This window comes from Calypte anna, chromosome 4A (assembly GCF_003957555.1).
Source record: "Calypte anna isolate BGI_N300 chromosome 4A, bCalAnn1_v1.p, whole genome shotgun sequence".
In the NCBI taxonomy this organism is placed as follows: Eukaryota; Metazoa; Chordata; class Aves; order Apodiformes; family Trochilidae; genus Calypte; species Calypte anna.
In genome coordinates, this window is record NC_044248.1 from 23,368,979 (window position 1) to 23,390,836 (window position 21,858).

At 41.7% G+C, this 21,858-nt stretch overlaps 1 protein-coding gene across 1 annotated transcript; it reads right to left on the reverse strand.

The window, feature by feature from the left end:
• Positions 1 to 11,016: 11,016 nt before the first annotated feature.
• On the reverse strand, positions 11,017 to 15,904 carry ING2 (inhibitor of growth family member 2). The gene is made up of 2 exons (XM_030450356.1): positions 15,715 to 15,904; positions 11,017 to 12,268 (listed from the first exon to the last, which is right to left on the reverse strand). Exons 1-2 carry the CDS (start codon positions 15,902 to 15,904, stop codon positions 11,598 to 11,600), a joined length of 861 nt encoding a protein of 286 aa, XP_030306216.1. The 3' UTR covers positions 11,017 to 11,597.
• Between the last annotated feature and the right edge of the window lie 5,954 nt (positions 15,905 to 21,858).

Consider the following 21,858-nt stretch of genomic DNA (forward strand, 5'->3'; position numbering starts at 1 on the left):
ACAGAAGAGGAAGGTAAAATGAGATATAAAAAAAAAAGGGACTTACAAGTACCATCAACCCGTAGTGACAAAACAAAACTGTGACATATCATGCTTATACAGTTTTTCTCATCCCCCAAAAATACTGTTCTGCTGTGTAACAACTGTTAGAGTGTTGAGAAGCTATTTTGTCCTACTTTGTATTCCTTATTATTATTATAACATCACTTATTCTTATCTTGTTTTCATCCCTTAGTTTCCATTACAATCTGGTATCAGGAAGGTCTCAAGTAGGTAAGTGCTCTGGGGTGATAATCATAATGATTCATCCATGATAGATTTTTTGAATTGGAAATTCTGTAGTTTTATTTCCTAAAGATCAAATATAAAAAAAAAATGTAATAAGGATTTTACAGTTTCATTGTGTTGAGCCATAATTCCTTTTTTTCACAAGTTTGCAAAGTTTATTAAAAATCTTTGCTTTTTATGGTCATCTGCATATATAAAGCCCACTGATGGGCTTTTTTTAGCTTTACTGTGAACAGTTTTCCATCTTACTTACTGTTGATAGTCTTAGACTTGTCTTATTTCACTGTGTCTTAGCTTGATTTTCTCAGTCATCACTGGACAGGGTCAAGAGATCAACTGGAGAAGTTATTACAAGTGTGTATATATACAGATAATTTATATGTCCAGGTCCAAAAATGTATGCTTAGAAGTCCATTTGGTTTTAAGGTTCATTGACCAACACCAATGCCATTTAACTACTTATATAAATGAATACACTAAGGTTGAGAAAAGGGTACATACCCAAGGAGATATAAATGAAATATGAAAGTGCTGACAAAAATCTGGAGACAAGTTGAGGTTGAGGCTGATTTGCCTCCTGCTCTGTAGGTCACTGTGTGTTCACACCATGTGCACCATCTCTGTTGAGTTGAGTTTGTAAACCCTTGTGCCAGCTCCATCTTCTTGAAACCAGTACACCATCCTCTTTCTATATGCTACTGCCTTGACCTACATTGACCACTATCTGGTGTTTCCCAGCAACACTGAAGGAGACAAAATCAACTATATCATACTGAGAAACTTAAAAAATGGAATGGTAAGTACTGTTTTTTGTAAGATTAAATGCACTTTTTATGTTGAAAAGTGCCTGCTAGATGTGGTATTTATAAAAATAACCAAGAGTTTGGATGGTGAATATTTGCATGAAACTACTCAGAAATGATCATCACAATAAGGATTACTTACTGAACATGTTCTCTAGTTGCTAAAAATTCATGTAATCATTTTGCCAGTCCCTTCCACTGAAAATTAACACATTTGCAAGACAATACTGTGAAACGTTATTCCAGTGTTTCTTGAATAGGTGCAAGCTACAGCATGGTATCCAGGTTTGCTGTTTAAAATACCTGACATCCATTAAACTTTCTATGAGTGTGGAGAATGTAACTATTTTTTAATTAATTAGTTATATATACAAAAAGTAGAAAGCAGAGCTAGAAAGCCACCTAGTAGGTCATTTATTTCAAAGGCACTGTTTTGGGATTTTTTCCTTTCTAATAGGGTAGGCCTTTCATATATACAAACATTCCTGTTTTCAATCCAGCAAACAGGTGTTACTTCTGTGCCACAGCTAGAATCTTGTTAAGTTGTATTCTGCAGTCATCACCTGAATTGCCAGGTACCATTAGAAGCTTCCTCACTTAGTCTCAGTGTCCCTGCAAAACTGCACCATTTCTCACATCCTGTGTCTTTGAAAGTTCCTCAATTGCAGACCTGGCTTTTGCTGGGAAAAGAAAGTTCAGCCTTCCCCATTACCAGTTCAGCTTCCTTTTGCCAGGGGAATGCAAGGAACATGCAGCACATGTCCACCCAGCTGGCCACTGCTGGTCACTCAGAATGTGCCTTTAGGTAAGGTGGATCTGATGGCTCTGCCCCCCTCCTATCCTGCTGTCTGAAAATAAATACTATATTCTCCAGATTATTTTCAGAACTTTCAGGGGAATGGGTATGAAGAATGAGAAGTACATTACATTCTCCCAGAGCTTTGTCTGGATCTCCAAGGATATGCCTTCCCACAGCTGAGGAGCTGTTGATGCAATCCATTTCCCCTGCCCACGGGCAGGATCAGTTATAATTAAAACAATGCTGACATGATTGTCCAGCCTGTCTTGTAGCATCTTTGTCACTTGAGAGCTTTACTTTCCAAAGTATTGACAGTGCTTCACTGCCACTGAGGCTGGACAATTCTTTTTTTGTTTTCTCCCTAGTGTCTTGTTTAAACCTTCAGTGCTCCATGTGAAGGACACTAATTATTGTTCTTCTCACTAAGACAGATTGTCCCTGTCCTTCTCAGAAAGAAACTTTCACATTACTTAGAACTACTGACTTCGGTCTTCTTGTTGCTAGGCCTTGTTCTATTTTTCATTAATTTTCATTTCTATACCATCTTGTTGCTTATTTGAATCCCTCCACCCTTAAGTGTGGTTTCTAAAACCTTTTAGCCTATATCTACTTAACATGTCTTCAAACAGCATTTCTATTTATTCATCTGACAAAATGTGGGGGTTTTTTGCAATGGTGCAAAATTAGTGACATTGCTCTTACTCTCTTCAAATATTAGGGTTTTTTATTGTAATTTATTATTGTACTATATTAAATTATAATTAAAGTGTTATTCCTGAAGACTAATATCAAATTAATAGCAGAGGTGTTTATCTGAAAGATACTTAAAATATCTCCTTTTATAAATTTTAGGTTTAAAATTAATTGAAAAATGAGCCAGATTATGGCAGTAGAGTTGGTTTTGGAGTCGCAAAGGAAAATGGGTAAACTCTTGAATATGTTCCTCTTTTGTTAGTACATGAATGGTACACTCAACAATTATTAAGTTCCTCTACTGAACCACTTGCTCAGAAAGGAAATGAGGAAACTGGCTAATGCTGATAAAGTAACTTCATTAAATGCAAAGAGTAAGGTAATGGATTTTGCACTTCTGCTGATAAGTCAAGGGTATTTTTATGTTTGTAAAAATTAATTCATCTTTTCAAACAAAATGACTCTTACATAATATTCTTCTACTCACTTGCATCCTTTCACTAAGGACCAACTATGGTTGGTCATCTTGCCAGGTTTTTGCTGCCTTAAAAAAATGAGATAAATGGCAGACAAATGATGGGTTAAAATGACAAATATATTAGTTTCTCCTTATATATTCTGATCTTCTAAACTGAAAATGTGCAGGAACGTTAGGCAGTTCCTGCCTAACATAACTAAGTCACATTAATAGAGTTGCATGATTTGTTTGAAATTAGGCTTTGATGTCTTCCCTCTTTATTAAGGAGTGCTCTCTTTGTATAGTCAGATTTCAAGTATGATATTTGTGAATGGCTCCCTCTTTTTCCAGCTGAAGTAGAGGATAAGCATTCTGTTCTGGAGTAAAAAATCTAATCACAGAGACATAAACAACACAGGAAAACTCTGGACTGAAGGAGGCACAATTTAGAAGCCCAAGAAGCATTAAATTCGGAGGACCTAGAGAAAATTTAGTGGTAAAAGCAGCCAACCATCTCAAACTACCCAGTGAGATTCCAGCATAAGGAGACAGAATTCCCTGTATCATATTCATATGAAAATAAAACTTAGAAGAAATTCAGTGTTTTTAAGACTTTCACAGTAGTAATGAGAGAAAAACTGAGAGAAGCTATGTATGCCACTTATTTAAAGATATTGGAAGTCCAGGCAGCCTGTACAGTCATGCCATTTCATGACCTTCCAAATGTAAGAGTATACATGGGGATCTTTAATGGTTTTTTTTTAAGATTTAAACCGTAGATCTGCTTGAAATAATAAAAGGAAATAAAACCATGCCAAAGATATCTTACAGTCTGTTTTAGTGGAGCTGTTGATACCAGCACCCTCTTCAACTGAAACTCATAATACTCCATTTAATACTGCATCTTCCTACATGGTTCAGAAGTGTGGTAGAAATAGCAGCACCACAGTTACTGCTTCAGCTACTTCCCAGAGAGTGTTAGGAACCCTGATCCATCAGAAGGTTACCCATGTTTTAGAGCCTTGAGTTGGATGACTTCAGCTAGGATAGCTCAGTTGCTTTCAGTTGATGTACTTAAGCCTTCAGTAGAAATTGGGCATTTTCCTGAAAACATAAGCAGTATCTTACAGCAATGAGCTTAATGCCATCTCATTACTCAGTATTTGCATGACTGGCTTTAGTTCAGGAGCTTATATCCAGTGTCTCTCCTCATTTTTTGCTATGCAAAGCAAAACTAAAGTTTCATCATCATTATGTTTGTGGCTTTTTGTATTTTTTTTAATAGAGCCAGATTTTGAACAGAGACAGAACCTACTTTGTCCAGATTCTGTATTTTGCCAAAGCCATGATTTATTATTGCACCTGGGCCTTATCAGTTATTCAGGCTGTTGCATAGGAGATGAAGCACCTGCTGAACAGCATGTTTGCAGAACACCTTTGAAGAAATGGGCAAAGAGGGAAGCTCTTTGAAAATATTATCCTATTATATCAGTGGAAAAATAAGTGTTTGAAAGAACAGTCAACCTAAAGAAATTATCTTAATCTATAAAGAATTTAATGGAATAGGTAATTTTAGGTTCCCCTGATAATTCTATTTAGGAGCTGTACTTATTTAGTGAGAAGGAAAACTATGGCTATAATCTGGACCTATTTTACTATCTTTACATGCAGATTTACTTTGGCAATAAGGTTCAAGAAGGACCCTTATCAAATGATCTATTGTTTTGGCAAGCATACTAAAATGATCTTAATTTAACAACTTTTTTCTACTGAGTTTGTTAAAAAAACTTCTGCCTAGAGGTTGTAATTCAAAATAGCAGGAGATTTTTTTTTTTAAATCCTTCATGCAGAGAGAGAATAGATGGAGCAAAGTTTCTGGTTGCAGTCAGAATGTTCCTCCTGTGAGGGACTTGCATGATTTGAATTATTAAGAAAAGTTTTAAATTTCTTGTCAGTTAATTTCATTCTTGAAAGTTTCAACAGCCTTTTACAATTGGCAGGTACTGAAGCTGCAGTTCAGTTATTCTGGTGCACTCCACAAAGTTAAGCCTTGGAAATCTGTGCATGCTTTCTTCTCTGCTGCTCTGTCTCATGCCAGCAAGTACAGAGACAAGGCATTAAATACAAGAGAGAGAGGGGTTAGCAAAAGGAATACTTCTGTTAAATACAAGGCTTACATCTGACCTGCTCCCCCCAGACCAGTTCTGTTTCTGTGGCAACAGCCACAAGTGTGTGACAAAACACTTGGGATTTCTCTAAAGAAAAATGTAAATACTTAAAATGCCAGTTTTCAGGGAAGCATCATATTTTATCCTCAAGCAGGTTTCCAAAGTGCATGCCATGTTTACAGGAAGACAAGCCTTGTGGTTTGCAAAGCTGTGTCAGGTAGTGCACCAGGTAGACTCCCCACAGCAGAGGTGCAGGAGCAGACACACAGTGTTCACTTACCTGGTCTGGCAGCACTTTGGGAATGGGGAGCTCTGTCTCCTGAAGTCAAGTTCAGGATGCCTCCCTGTCTGGGACACCAGGCTGTTTTAAAGGCTTCAATAAAGCGTTCTTTAGGCAACAATTAAAGGCCTTCTTCAAGGCCCAAGAATCCCATAGTCCAGAGAAGACAGTGTCAAAAATAGTCAAAGAACAAGAAAGTAGAATTAAGGAAGTAACTACCAGAAAATCTTTGTGCAATTAACAGAAATTTGGGGGGCTCTGTTGTTGTTTACCACAGATTCCCTTTATTCTAGTATGGATGCTGGGGCACCTGTGTGCAAATGAATTAATTGCACAGCCTCTGTCCATCTGCCTCCCCTTTCCTTAAAAGAAGCAGCCACTGCCAGCAAATGCTGTGGTAACCTCACACAGTACCTGCCTGGGCTGCTGTTCCCCAGATGATCCTTGCCGTGTTCCTCAGTGGAAGTTTGCAGTTGCAAGTAAATTGTAGTCTTTTCCCTAAAAGTATGAAACAAATTTACACACCTAAAACTTGTTAGATTTAAAAATTCATACTGCATATATTTATACATCATTCGGTTTGCCTCCCACAAAAATCTCTGCCTCACTGAGACCATGCAGGGGCAAAATGAAGTTTGGAGTGGTATCTATAAGCCTACCATTTCCTAGCCTGACTGGTGACCTAAATAAAACTTTCAGTATTAGGTTTTTCCAAGATGTAATTTATACAAGGGCTGTCAGGAGTTAAGATAGCAGTTGCCATGGAGCTTTAATCTTTTTTTAGGCTTTAGTCAAAGTAAGCTGGGAATCTGTATGCTGGGTAGAACCCTGCACAGCAGAACTTTATTTAATTTGGGACTGAATTTTATCCTTATTTCTCCACTGAAAGTTACTCTCAAAGGTTCTGGATTTCTTTTTATTTTATTCTGTTTCTCAGTGGGAGATGACAGTTTCCTTTTAGGCTGCTTAAATCACACTACATTAAATCACTGAAGTATCCAAGTTGCTTCCCCCTCCACTCCTCCAACTATAAACTGTAACCTTCTACCAGTCTGAATGTGCCCAGCTGATCACTGCAGTGTAATTCACTCATCACTTTTACCATTTTCAGTGGAGAGCTCTGTAAATCTGAAAAAGCAAAACTTTGGGGAGGATTTTATTTGCTATGTGCCCACTAAGTGCTTATGTCTACACTGGGAAACAGGCCTTTGGAACAGAATTATAGCTTGAGTCTGTGTGTATGCTACTATTAACTTCCTTGATGTATATTTAAGAAAAAAAGCGTGAAATGGATGAAGCGCATCTCTGAGAAGAACAGTATTGGCCATGCTATAGTCAGTAATGTTCTGCTAGAACAGTTGCAGAACAGAGATGCAGCCCAGTCTAACACTTGCAGTTAAAACATCAATGACTGACTTACTCAAAGCTCAACTTTCCCTCCCAGGTAAACCAAAAGAACGCAGAAACAGGTGGGAAAAAATACAGAATGTGTCAAAATAATATTAGAGTCTTACCCTACCCCAATCAAAAATTAGAAAGGATTCAGATGCAATGTTATCTTGAGCTTAAGAAGGCTTCAAAGGCAAGTGGCTTTAATAAAATTTTGCCAGAATTTTCACTAAATAGAACTGTTTACTGGCCAGCAGTAATGGAAATCCGTAATCCATGAGCTGTTCCAGAGACTGCAGGGTAATCAGAAAACAGGCACAGGAGAGGGGATTTCAAATTTTTTCAACTCTTTCATGGAGTGGAAGAGACATGACAATAGTAAAAAAAAATAAACTTTTTCCTTCTAAGATATTTAAGTCTGTGAGACTTAAAACAGTTGCATAGGAACATCTGTGATCCTGTGATCTGGTTTCACCACTGACAGCAGTGTCTTGCTTAACTAGCACAGGACAGAAAAACAGTTCTTGTGGGTTTGAGTGACAGCCCTGCTCACCATCTTGAGAGGATCAGATGCAAAGCCAACTGCCCATTCCACTGCTTTGGAGAAGTAGCAGCTAGGAGCCAGGAGGAACCTGAAGAAAACTATGGTTAAAGAAACAAGGAGCACCCTGGATCTCTTAAAAGGCAACTATTTAGAGATGTAATTATACACTGTGTGCAAGAAAAAAAGAGTATGAATTCAGACAAACTGAAACTTCAAGCTGAAGTTAGAGGCTTTTAAATGAAGGAAAAGTCTTCAAAGTTAGGAAACACCATCTTCTTTATAAAGGCCAACTGTAAAGAGCACCCAAAATGTAAAATCCCTTGATCAATTCAGGGAAGAATGGGGCATTTTACTTGCCACCCTCTGTACCAGCTTCAGGATGTGGCACTACTGCATTACTGTCTCTGGATATACAGATCAGCTAATGCTTAGCAGATAAATAGTTAAAACTAGTCTAAACAGAGAGGTATTATTGTGCTTTTTAGCAATCAGCAGGTATGAACGTGCAGCAGCATGCAGAAGACTACACTGAGAGAACCTGTAGATGTCATAGTTGGTCATTAACTGTATTTGGATTCAGGCAGCTTACAAAGTAGAATGAAGTAGTACACAGCAACTGGAGGAAACCTGTGTTAATGTTGTGTACTATTTCTGACCTGCCAGAATTCCAGAGTCAAAAAGCCCCACAGGAACTGCTGGTGATAGTAAGATGGCATTATAATGGACACAATCAATATGGTTAAACAGCTCATTTTGCTTCCAAAACAGTAGGCTATTAGTTGTATTGTTTTTGTTTTGCTTTAAGATTTGGCTTGATTAAATTATCAAAGTGGTCCATGGGACAATGACCAAGAAACATTCTTTCTCTTTATACCATTATTTTAAAATAGTTTATGGGGATCTCTTGCTGATGCTGAGCTTGCACTACTTCAAAACTGAAATGCAAATATCAAGCACCTTATTTTCAGAAGAAAATAAAGAAAACAAAAAATAGGAAGGAAACAAAAGAATACAGGAAAACATAACCTATGCTGAATTAGGCTATAGCATTAATTTCCATAGAGGAAGCACTTTTGTAGTGATAGACAGTTCTATCAACTTCCAAAGTGTTTGTCATCCTGAATTTTACTTTTTTTTTTACAAGAAGCTAGACTTACTTCATGACAGTCAATGTCTATCTTGAAGGTGGACTTCTTTAACTGTTTACTTTTCATTTTCACTTCACCGGTGATATTCATCCCTTTAACAAAAGGAACTCAACATTAATCAGTAATATAAGAGTTCTCTACTTACCGTTCTGATTTCATACTAGCATCTATGAGAGTTCTCAGCAATTATCATTAATCTTCTGTGAACACAGATGCAAACCCACTGAATCCGAGTTTGATGGAAAAAGGTGTTGAAATGCAAAATGCCAGATAACATCAGATCTTTTCCTGTGTATGCTTTAACAACAAGTTAGTCAAAGTACTTAAAAGAGGTAATTTTAGATACACCCATGTAATATTTGAGGCATGCTGCTAATCTGCTTTTGAACTGAATTATTTCTGCATTTGAGCACCTTCATTTATTAGGCAAGCAAGTGCTGTTTCCCCAGCAATCTCTTCTCTGGAAACCCTGAGAATTCATACTCTACTAGATGGGCCATTAACATAAAAGAAAGCATCCCTGCATTAGAGATAGTTATCTGGACCGCTTTCAGAACCCAATTTGTAACACCACCACACTTCCTACTTCAGCAATGATTCTAGATGAGCCATTATACAAGGCTCCCAGCTTTCTCCTCTCCCTTGGAAAAAAGTATTCTTGATTTAGCCAGCAGAAATTCAAGCTCTACTTTTCAAGATAAATTAATAATGTTAATGGTTACAATTTCATTCACACTTTGTTTTGCAACTGTAATGTTTACTTAAGTGATGTTTGTTTTTAATACCAGGGAGCATTGCCATTTTGGGTAGACATTAGATGCTGATACAGTCCCCAGCCCAAGGCTTTCAATCAGTCTTCCCAAGAAGGAAATTAAAGAATCATTAAGCTGTAGCAAATAGAAAAGGGAGTAATATGTGCAAAGGAGGACTTGCAACACTCATCTCCAGTAGCTGGCCCTATCATCCTCCATCAGTTGCCATGGCCTAGCCCCCTGAAGAAGCCTATTTATGCAACCTTGGATTAGCCACTGGGCCTAGAAAGCAAGACAGGGTCTTGGGATAAAGTTTACCTTCCCTCCTGCCCTGCTGATGGTCAGAGCCCTTACAGTAGTTTCCTGCAAGAGCTGTTTGCTTACTGTGGTACAGGTCTCCCAGTGGAGCTAATCCACTTAATAAAGCTGCAATTTTAGAGCAAAAATTCAAAACACTGTCTTTACACTCCCCAACCATATGTTAAGTAGTGTTACTTGCAAATGCTAAATCCTGTTAAGGTATCAGATCATAACTGTGGAACCAGGCTTGGTATTTTCCATAGCTTATAATATTTAAGAGTTCAGTGCATTGATTCATACCATCTGGGCCAACAGCACGAAGGTTTCCTTTATACCAAGCACCGTGCATCCAGCCCCGGCCACCAAGGCCCTCTAGTGGAGATGCACGAGGAAGCTCCGATGGCATTCATCCATCTTGGCTCTTGCTTTTGTTCATCTCTCTGCCTCTGGACTGCTCTCAGTTCAGTGCAGCTGCTTTTCCAACAGGCGGGCTAGAGATGGTGTCACTTCTCCCTCCATGATGTCAAGGGAGACCTTAGCAGCAAAGAGCAGAGACCTATGGTGACTCTGAAGCTCTTGCAGCACACCTGGTGATAAACCCCACACACAGTCCTGCAGAGCTGCTGCTCTGTCTACCTTGACAAGCCTGCCAGGGCTCAAGTGGTCTTAAGGAAGAACATTACTAAGTTGGAGCCCTGGTGCAAGCTTTGGTACATGGTTCTCTATTAGCATTCCCATTGAAAAGGAGCAGAAACAGCGGCTTTAATCTTTTTTCCACCTCCTCCAAGGTGTGGGGTGAAGAACATAACTACCACCCAAATAAGGTTTAGACACTACCAGCATACTTCAGGACAACATTCTTATATAGCCTGCCACAACTCTGCTGGGATTTGTCTACTGGCGCTGTGCCAGCCTTGCTAGTGTTTTGGTTTTTATTATCTATCAAAACATTTACTGAAAGCCTTTGCCTTCAGGCTTTTTAGATAGCTGCACAAGTCCAAGAACTGCACTGCTGTGCCCAAGTCCAGGTGTGACCACACACATACAGAAATACCACTAAAGGAAAAGCAAACTTTACATCCCAGGGAGCATCAGTCACGTTTCAGCTCTCTAGGGACTGATCATGATGAAGACTTCATCACATTTGCAATTTCTGTTCCCTGAAATGTCAATATCCCCTCCTCTCAAGCGATCTTTGACCACTTCCACTTCAAGGCTTATATAGGCAGTGGCAAAACATGAAAAAAATCAAGGAAATAGTTTTGGCATTACAGAGATCATCTTGAACAATAAAGACCACATCAAGATGCCTGACAGAACCCAAGCAAAACCTACTAAGAATATAAAATACTGCATATATACCGTATATCATATCCAAAAATTGACTCCCAAGTATAAAGTCACAAAGACAAGAGTTTAATATTGACAAAAAAAAAAAAAAAGCTTAAGTTAGTGGTATTTTCTTCCTTGAAATAACACACTGAAATTCACTGAAGAGGTCTGCTTTTAGCTTGGAAGACTGTTACAGCTGAATTCAAAACCCCTACCCTTCCAAATGTGTGATGTTAACACAAAAATCAGGAACTTAAGACCTGGGATAAAGAACAAATCCAGTTGTTAAGATTCTAGCAGTTACATGAGGCCTTTCAAACATTAAAAGTTCTTCAGTATCTTTCCCACAACCATTATTCCAAGATTCACAAGGTTCATTAAAATACTAATGGGGTTAAATTGAAACCAAGCGCTATATGCTTGTAATGTCTTCTGTGAAGGTCTGAAGCCACCCTGTTTCAATTATTTGGTTATTCAGTGCAGAAAGGTAAAGATCACAGAAGCTATAACAGCTTTTAATACTCCATTAATATTATAGATTAAAAATTATTGCATAGTCTTATGCATTTCCTAAAACAGCGTTCTCTGGAAATTAAACATTTTAATATAAAAGAAGCAACTCTTTAAAACATGAATTGCTTTCACTACCTCGATCTTCTATCCTTTTTTGATTTGTCAGTACATTTGTCCATCGTTTTCTCATTGTCTCCTCTGCACTTGGGGCAGTACCATTTTCCTTTTGGTTTATAGGTGAGTCCAACACACGAAAAGTGGAACCACTCAATAGGACACTGTTCATTATCACATCCTATCATTTCGCCATAAGACACTTGGTTGCATAAGCAGTAAGTTGGTTCATTGGGATCAATTGCAAATTCTACAGGTGAAACCTCTCTCTCTTGTTTGGCTTTGGAGCGTTTTTTCTTCTTGGAAGATTTAGATCTTTTCTCTTTAGGTGGCTGATCATCGCAGTCATCAATACCATTTGCTATATGGCACAGATCACGGCTTTCACTGGTTCGCTGGCGACGGGGTCTCCGTGAAGATCTCTCTGGCTGGCAGGACTCCATCTTTGCCTTTTCTAGAGGCTTTTCATTCTCAGACAGATCTTGAAAACACTGAGAGTGTGTTTCCATTTGCCGGGCTCTATTCTCTACCAGTTCTAGCATCTGAGTGACTATTTGAATTTTTTCATCTCCAAGTTCTTGGCTGTTGATTAACGCACGCTGAAGATGCTGCTGCAAGCGTTTCTTCTGAACAGGATCGTTTTCTGACTTGTATTTCTCATAGACATCATCTATTTCTTTTAATGCTTCTATAAAATAAAGATAATAGAAATAATTAGACAAGATGGAATGTCCTCAAGAAAAGATACAAATGTAGTTTCCAACTGATGAGAATAGTACAAATTTCAATTAGAGTACACCTCAATGGGGAAGATAAAATATTTTATTCAAGTCACACATGGTCATCAAGTCAGTGTTTTAAGATCGCAATCTGCTGAAAGAAAAAATTCTCAAGTTCTAAGAGCAAGCAAGCTTAGTTTAGCCATTGGAAAAAAGAAAGGATAACGCAAGGAAGGGGACACCATAGCTGCTGGAATGTGGATAGTCCAGATCCTGCCACTATCTGAAGAAACACAAATTTCTATAATTTCTGTTGAAAATCCTTACCACAGTGGTTTCAAACCTACAGACCAAAGCAATAGGTTACTGTGTTTCAGGAATAAACATAGAGATCATACAATATAACACAATATATAACACTCCAGAATTTGGATATCCAAGTCCCCCAGCCTTCCCCTTCTTACTCATCTAAAGGCTTGGTAGTACACTTTTGAGTGGACAGAGTTATAAAAGAAGTATGACAACTGAAGTTACACAATAGCAAACTTATATTCACTCAAAATGCTTTTCCTTTTACCAAGTCAAATTACAGCAAGCTGTATTTTAAAATTGAGGCTGAACTTTCCAGAATAGGTGACCTACTGCTTAGTGCATCACAGGATATTTTTAAGTAACTAGTAATACGTGTGTCACAGTTTGACTTTGAAGATTTTCTTCTTTCAAGTGATTCAAAATTACTGGAGATGAGTTGCTGTGAATCTCTCACAAAATTTAGTTCTTAAAAGCAAGTTTAATGAACCCAGATATCAGATTAATAAACACCTTATAAACCTAAGTCTGTACTCTACTGTTGTATATTGCTGGATTTCAAAATACCATTTTCCAGACCAAAAGTTAAGCTAGATCTACACATAGAGAGAAATTGTTAACATGGATGGAAAAAGATTAATAACACTGTCAGAGAAACCTGATCCACAGTGATACAGCACTGGTTTCTTCAGAAACAACTTAAGAATTTTAATTGAACAGACAAGGGAATTTGTGGGTGATACTAAACTATTTACTTCTAAAGCAGAAGATCTGCAGTACAATCTACCTTCTTAAGGACCTGAATTTCACAAACTGGGTTTCATCTTTAATAACTTGTCTGCATTGTGCAGTTGTGAAATGATTCAAGCATGTGCTAAATGGAAACCATAGATATTATCTCAACATTGTTCACAGTGATTTTTTTACCTGCTGACATCTTGAAACAGTAGCTTAAGTATGAACAGCTGTTTTTTACTATAAATTCTGAAACCAGTATGACAACAGAAACTAAAATTATGTTTTTCTGTCCCAGACTTTCACTAAAGATAAAAATCACTACTCTGCCTGCCCAATAATTCACACAACCAATTTTTTCCTCAATACAAGCATTCCAGCTACTATTAAAAACACAAGCTCAGATTCCCTGCATTTGCAGCTGCATTGCTCTTCCCTGTTGCCCTGACAGGTATGAGAACTCTTGCTAATCTTACTCTCTGCTTCTGAAAAGTGTGGAGTAGAGTACTTTATAGGCTGTTAAACTAGAAAATCATAACCAGAACACAATACTCTGCAGCCACATTATCTCCAAAACATCCTCTTTTTATGAAGAGAGAATGAAAGTAGGTCTAGTTTACAGATTTCCTGTACTGGGAGTGCCCTGCTCTGAAGAACCTACAAGCAGTGACTGAACACATTTTTACAGTGTGACAGAGAACAACATTCACCCTACACTGATTATTCCCTGAATGCAGCCTGTCTAACCACGGTGCACATTTTAAATGGATCACCATCCATTAAAAAGAGGAAAGAACTTATGGGTTGTCAGAGATGGAAGTTGGTCTGTAAGATTGCACCCAACTAAACAGCTCTGAACCCCCTGTTAAAAAAACACAGGCAACCACAAAACACAACACAAATCTGGGCCAAGTGTTCATTACAGATAATCTGATAAAGTTTGGCAGAGCTAATAAAAGCTAAAAGGATTTCAGTTTTCCAAGCACAAAAGCAGCTCTATCCTTCCTGCATGAACTATTACTACTTTTTAAAATTAGCTGAAGTTATACAGCACTGCTTTTGCATTTTCAGACTTGGACCTAAAATATTTCTATCCAATTTTTAGGTTGTCAGGGTGGCTTGATTTTTTTTTTCTCCTCAACTACTGGAGGCTTTGGTAAAACTAGCAACAAGTTTCCGCTTTGGCCCAGTGGTGTATTAATGAATGGAGGAATGCAGACAGGAGCTACAGCCCAAACAAAAGATTGAATCTATTCAAGACAGATGTGGACTGTTGTCACCACAGAACAGGTAAAAAGCCCGCTAGGTACTCCAGCCTTGCCTAAGAATTCAAAATGTTGCAGACAGGTCCGTGCCCTTTAGACTAAAAACACAGAAAACTTACAAAAGCCCGTTCTTATCTCTCTTCCTGGGTAATTAGAAAGATAAACGAAAGAATTCGTTTACAATAGCTGTCTTCAGAGGGGGCCCGTTTAGCGTCTGAAAGGCCTTAAGGGTACCCTCCTTCCTGCGGTGAAGGAAGCCTCCCACGAGGAAGGGAGACACGGCTCTGGCTCCTGTTCCACGGGCCCAAATCCCGCCGGACCCTGCCCTGGGTCCGCGCCGCTCGGCCTCTGCTGCACGACAGGGACTGTGTCCCGACTGACACCCGGGCGGCAGTGGAAGAGACGGGAGCTGCCCAGCCCAGGAGTGCGGGGTAGAGCGAGCGGATTTAGTTGCCATTTAAACTGCATTTGGGAAGAAGCCGTGCCCTCGCCTGGAGTTCAGGCTAACTCCCGGATCTAGGGACCCTCTCCATAGCCTAGGAGGAGGCTGACAACGCTTTATGCAGCCCCCCTGCCCCGTGCGCTGGCCCTCAGCGCCCTGGGACAGTACCCGCTCCGGGCAGCAGCGATTCTCCGCGGAACAGGGTCACGGCTCTGCCGGGACGCGGAACTCCCCTCACCGAGCGGCGGCGGGAACCGTGACACCGCTTCAAGCACCGCCGCCGCTTCGATCGGGGGTGAGGGGGTGCCCGGCGGGGGGAACGGAGCGGGCCCCCCCGCGGAGCCGGGGCCTAGCGCCGGGCAGCGAGGCACCGCCGCTTCCCCCTACCGCGGGGCGGGGCCGCCGGCGCGGCACCTCCATCCCCCCCCGGGAGGCACCGGCCACCACCCGCCTCGGCGGACACCAGGACCGGCGACCCGGCACGGCGGAGGGCTCGGCCCCGCGCAGGCCCCGGTAGGGGGCCCACCCCTGCACCCACCCACGTCCTCCGGGCCCGCCCCGGCTACCGGCCCCTCCCCGCCGGGCGCATGTGCAGCGGGCGGCCGCCCCCCTTCCCCCCGCCCGGTGCCCTGTGGCGGAGGCCGGGTCCCGCCGCAGCGCCCACCTTGGCACTGCGTGTCCATCTCCCGCAGCAGCGAGGCGTTGCGCTGGATGTCCAGCGGCAGCGACTCGACGCACTCCAGATAGTCCTGCACGTAGAGGGAGAGCAGCCGGGCCCGCTCCCCGCCCGGCGCCGCCGGCCCCGCCACCAGCTGCGGCCCCGCCAGCATCATCCCCCCGCGCCAGCAGCACATCCGCCGCCGCACCGGGCGCGGGGTTCCCGCCGCGGCCCCGCTCCGCTGCCTCCTGCCGCCGCCCCTCCGCCCGCCGGGGGGCCGAGCCGCGCGGCCCGAGTCGAGGCGCCGCGGGGGAGGCTGTAGGGTGGGCGAGCGCCTCAGCGGGTCGGGCTGGGCCGCCCCTCCGCGGGGTCCCGCACCCCTTCCCGCCGCCGAGCCGCCGCCGAAGCAAAACCCACTCGGAGCCCCCGCCCCTGCCGCTGGGCTGCGCGCATGCGCGAGGCCCTGCCCTTATAAGGCGCGGCCGGCTGTGCCGCCAGGGGTTCGCATTCTCCCGCCTTCCCCTCTCGCCCGCTCCGACTGGCCCGGCGCTCGGCACGGGGCGGGGCCCGGCGTGGAGGCGGAGCCTCCCTTAAAGGCGCCCGGGGACGCCTCTGCCCCACCGGGGCGGAGCGCTGACCCTGTCGCGGGGTCTCTGCTCGGCGGCTCCCACTCCCGCCCCCTCGTGCCCCACAGTCTGGTGGCGACGCGTGGCGAGGCGGCTACAACCGAGAGGCTGCTCCCGCCCCGGCCCGGTGCCCCGCCGGTACCCGCGTGTGGGCGGGGGCGGGCGGCCGCGGCGGGAGGTGCTGGAGCGGGGCGGAGCGGAGGTTCCTCCAGCGGCCGCTGCCTCGGCACGCGGGCGCGTCCTGCCCCCGGGCTGTGGCCGTCTCTGGGCCCAGCCTCAGTGAGCAGTTCCGAGCCGTCCTCTCGCCACCCCGCTGAGGGGCAGCCCGGGCCGGCGTGTGTGCCCCGCTGCGCCTGGGGTGAGGTGAAGGCGAAGAGAGCAGAAATGAGCGCCAGGTGTGAGTAGTGCCCTTTTCCCCCTCCCGTTTTCAGTCATCAGGGCGAGAGCGGGCGACCTGGCCCCGAGGGACCGCAAGTGTCTCGGTTAGAGATCCGCGGGGGTCCCTCGCATCTGCCTCCTCCGGCTCTCGGGGCTGATGGGCGCCCTTCTGCCGTCAGTCCCGCCGTGTTCATTTGCACTTCCCGAAACATCCTCTTTGTCCCTGGAGAAGTTGAGTTTGTCTCTAGGACAGGTTGCGGCTGGCATGGATATTACTCTTCCTCCCTGGGAAACTCTGCACTGCGTTTTCGGTCGTAATCCTGAACCATTCCGCATTTTCAGGAGGTAATACAAAATCTATTTGAGCAAGCAGAATAGCGCAGAAGTTTTGTATCTGATGCTGAAATCTTATCCCTTGCACCGTCCTCTCATTTTCTTGAAGTATTTTGGCACGCAAAATAACCTGTCAGCACTGCTGACCCTGCATTTCTTGAAGCACACCTTTCCAAAGCTTTCTGGGAGCCTGACAGGAGGGCGGGATGTAACTAAGTTTTACTGCAATAAAATGTATACACATATTGAACTGCAGAAGGCTTGGGTATTTCTCTGGGTATTCTAGAGACACTGTTGAGGGCTATATTTGCAACAATTTATTTCTGAAGAACAGTTTTCATCATGAGGTGAGGTTTGTACCCATAGCACCGTGACAGGCTGTGTGCTGGGAAGGCAAGTTTCTGTCTGGTACACAAGATTTTCTCACTGTAGCACTTGACAGGGTGAGGAGCCTAATTTTCATAGCCTCCATCCCTCAGAAACAGCAGCTTAGTCTGTTCTTGCCCATAAAAAGAGCTACCTTTTTTAGCTTTAAAGAGCAGCAGAATTATATGAGATGAACTATTACTTAGGGAAGCCGAGTCACATTTTATCTTGAGGAATCATGTCAGAGAATATTAAATAAGGCATCAAAGAAGTTTAGCCTTTTAAAACCTATTCGGCTGCCAACAAATCTCCCAGTTTTGACAAGACTATCCTGTCTTCCCCAAGGCTGTTGCAGAATTTTTATCAAATGATGGCCACAAGAAATGTATCAGGAAACAAAAGTAGAAATGTACTTTTTAGCTGTCTACTTTTTTCTACTGGGAGAATGAAATAGAATAACTAAAAGGTTAAGATTTTATCCCCTCCTCTCTTTCAGACTATTTTCTGATCTTTCCTATGTGAATTATAATTAATGAGCATCAGGGAAAAAAAATCAATTTCACGGAGTTTTGAAGCATCATAAAAAGACCTGTACATTTTTCACTATGTAGCATTTATATTTCAGGAACGTGAAAAAACACGAGGCAAAAATATATCTTGCAAACTTAAAAAAACCCAACAATCCACATATTCAGAGATTATTGAATTAAAGGTTAAAAATATTCAACCCTCCCAAAAAAGTTCTTCTACATTCTCACCTATAGGTAAGTGACCAGTACTAAAAAGAGTTTCCATACTGATCCTGTAGGTAACATTCAGGGTGACATGATCAAAAGTAGTGGTTAAGCAGCAGCACAGGCTGCCCAGAGAGGCTGGATAGTCTCCATTCTTGGATATTTTCAGAGCTGAAACGGATGAGATCTGGCACAACCTGTGAAGCTGGCTGTGCTTTGATGTTCTCCAGGGGTTCTTTTTCAGCCTACTTTTCTATGATTCTGTGAATACATGATCTGTGCCAGATGGTTCTGTGGCTAGTCTGACAAAATTAATGTGCTGAAACCTCACTGACTTTGTCTGACCAGCCTGCCGATGAGCATCTCACATGATGGCAGTCTGCAAGTATTATTTTCAAAAGACCTCAGTTCATGAAAGTATTTAAATGCATTTTTAGCTTTGAAGTCATGCAGCTGCTAAGCTGGTATCCTACATGACACTGATTTTTGTACCTCCATGTCTAAGATGTTGAGTAGTTGTAGCTGTAGACAGAGGGCCTTGCCCAAGTCAGTGATGTATGTTTTGGCAAGTTTATAAAAATTAATCAAAACAAGACGTAGGCAGTAGTTTCAAAACACTATTACACGGATGTCACCCTGGCCAAGAAAACAGGAAGTCTCAGCTCTCAGTGTGTTTGTGTTCTTAGGAGTACACCTTCATCTTAAAATCCCTGCTCCTTTTTTGATGTATAGAGACGTCACAGATTAACAGAATTAAACCTCAGATCATTTTATGCAGCTTCTCTCATTTTTGCACAAACAGATTTAGAAAGTGAAAATAACCTAGTTACCTTCATTTCTTGCAGCAGTAAACCACCAAAACTGTATTCTATGATGTTCATTGCTGTCACTTTTTGAGTTACTGAAGCCTCATCAATTTAATTCTTTCATATAATATTAACAGACAGCACTTAATGTGCAGGCAAAAAGCAATACCTGTATACCAGTTTAGAAGGACCTGGATTACTATAAGTGATACAATATTCTTTAGCAAGACGTTGGCAGTTTTGAGGTGGTGTGTTTCTGCTTATCGTAACTGAATGGCTGCATCATTCTGCTATCTCATACAGAAATAAAGCTGAGAAATAGAGATTTTTCCCACAGAGCAGAAAAATAAAGCAAAAACATCCATAAAAAATTAACATGGTATTTAAAATTAAATGTTAAAGCAATTAGCTGTTAATTTAAAAATAACTTTTTGGCACCACTTTTTTTTGAACAAGAAGCTACATATGCCACATTGGTAATGAAATAGCCAGGAAAATCTTTTGGGAATAATTCATAGCACTTGTTACAGGTGGTTTCTGTGCTAAAAGCTTGCTGTTCGTCACCATGGGGGAAGCAGTATCTAAAGTACAGCAGAGATCAGCCAACATTTTCTGAATTTAAATGTCTGCTGCTTTCAAACTTTAAAATAAAGAATTAAATTTTGAGTAGTCTTAAGAATGCAGCTGTGACATTAGACCAGATTTCCCTAGGAAAAAGAAGCTTTAGCTTGCTGCATGTTTAAAGCCTCAGGGAGGAAGAAAGCAAGAATAGGAGGCTAGATTCTCTGGTTTGATCATGCCTCAAGATGGCAGGAGCAAGCACTGGGGAATTTTGATGTATTGGACTCAGATTTGAAGGCTGGTAGCTTCTGTGACCCAGCTATGTCTCTTCTTTTGATGACTGGTTGAAAGATTAATCTGGAGATAACAGGAGGCATGGTGGAGCAAATCCCTACTATTTGTAGAACTGGACAGGCAGAGTGACCATACATTTCTACCAACACTCTCGACTAAGGGAGAATAGTCAGATTGAGACTGACATTCACAGTGATATCAGGGATGTGTTATTAGGGTGTATTGTATAAAACTCACCTCAGGGGTTGTGTCCTCCAAGAGAAAATGGTACACAAAACTATTATATTCCATTTATTTAGATTTACTTATGTCTCTAAACTGCTCCCCCTTTTCATGGACAATAGATCCAAACAGTTTTGTTTATAATTTTTCCAGTATAGTTTTATAGTTTTAAAAGTCCCAATCATAATATTCCCCTTCTTTTTGTGGAAAATTATTTCCTTATATTGTAGACTTTACTATGATAAAGTATTTCAAAAGATTTAATCCAAATCTTACTCTCCCCATTTAAAGTTTTGCCTCTCATCTTTCATAATCCTGATTTTATGTCCTCAGATCATAGCTGATTCCTGTCCTGTTTTGACAAGTAGTAAATAAGTTGTTTATATTTTTTTCAACTTTCCATTGGTAGCCCAGGAAGAGTTTCACTGTGCAGAAAAGCACAATGAAAAGCAGCATTATTGAGGAGGACAGGTCCATCATGGGCTGTAATTGTGAAAGACCTACTTAGCATTTTTAATGGACATACTCAAAGGATGTTAACAGGTTACTTCTTTTAAGCAAAGGGAACAGAACTGATTTTTTAATGAGATATCTTTCTGAGTAGGTGTGCTTCTCTAGTTTCCATGAGATAAAGAGGATGAAGAATTCATCAAGATACCAAGAAGTGCAAAGAAAAGAATTAGTACAATCCAGATGGGCTTTTAAAAATGTAAGTGGAAGAGATCTATAGGCCATAGAAATGTTGTATAGAAAGGCCTTAGCTGACCTTAATATAGGAGATATTCCAGGAATATCCTTGCCAGAGCTATAGAGATAGTATTATGTATGGGTAAGCTGTTTTTGAAAATTTCCCTAGTATCAGGCCATCCAAAAAAGGTCATCACTTTTGATTTTTCCTTAAATATTAGGCTTGATTTATCTGGTGGAACTTAATATGGAAACAACTATTATTATTGTTCTCTTTCATTTACACAAGTGTAAGACACCTAAAAATTAAGAGGTAGACTGGCATCAGGTCATTTCAGTAAGGTGATAAACTAAGCTAGTATATTTCTTGAAAACACTGGCATGGTTTTTTTTCCCAGCTAGCTTTATCAAAGTGGTCTCTAGCACCAAGTAACAAACATCTGGCACTGATCAGTAGATACCTGTTCTTCCTCATCCAAATGGAAACATCTGTTCAAGAACTGCAGAAGTTCCAAGCTTTCTGCCAATATGCTCTAAAAGAAAATATCTTCCTGAGCCCGAATTGGTGATCAGTTGAGTTGTATTAGCTTGGGAAAGAGGCAGCTGCAATATCCAGCTCATCTTTTTTCTTCAGACTGGTGGGTTTATGTCACCACAAGCAGAGTGAAAAATGGAGTAAAGTGTGCAAATTTAGTTTACTTCGTGCTTTGTTCTGTAATAGCTTTTTACCTGTTTTTACAGTTCTTCCCATTCAGCTTGCATACTGTAATCTCATGGCTGTACCCAAAAGCACTTTGAGAAGTTGATATGCCTAAGGTGAGAAACTTTAAAAACTTAACTTCTATATAACAACATTGGTTCCATACTGATGTGTTGTCACTGTTCTGAGCAGAACCACACTGCTCCTTCATGAGAGTATTGGCTCTGTTCAGCATGGCCTCCAGAAGTCATCAGGAGCTGGACACTGCCAGTTTCTGAGAGGTGCTGTGGAGTGTGGTGTCTGGCATAGGAACTTCAGCTCCTTAGGGGGGGGCACACTGCTCACCAGCTGAGAGGCAGTATCTGAGTGCTGCAGTGGGTAGAGCCACACAGATCGTTCCTGTCATTTATAACATGGATCTGCCCACCAAATTTTGGCTGAAG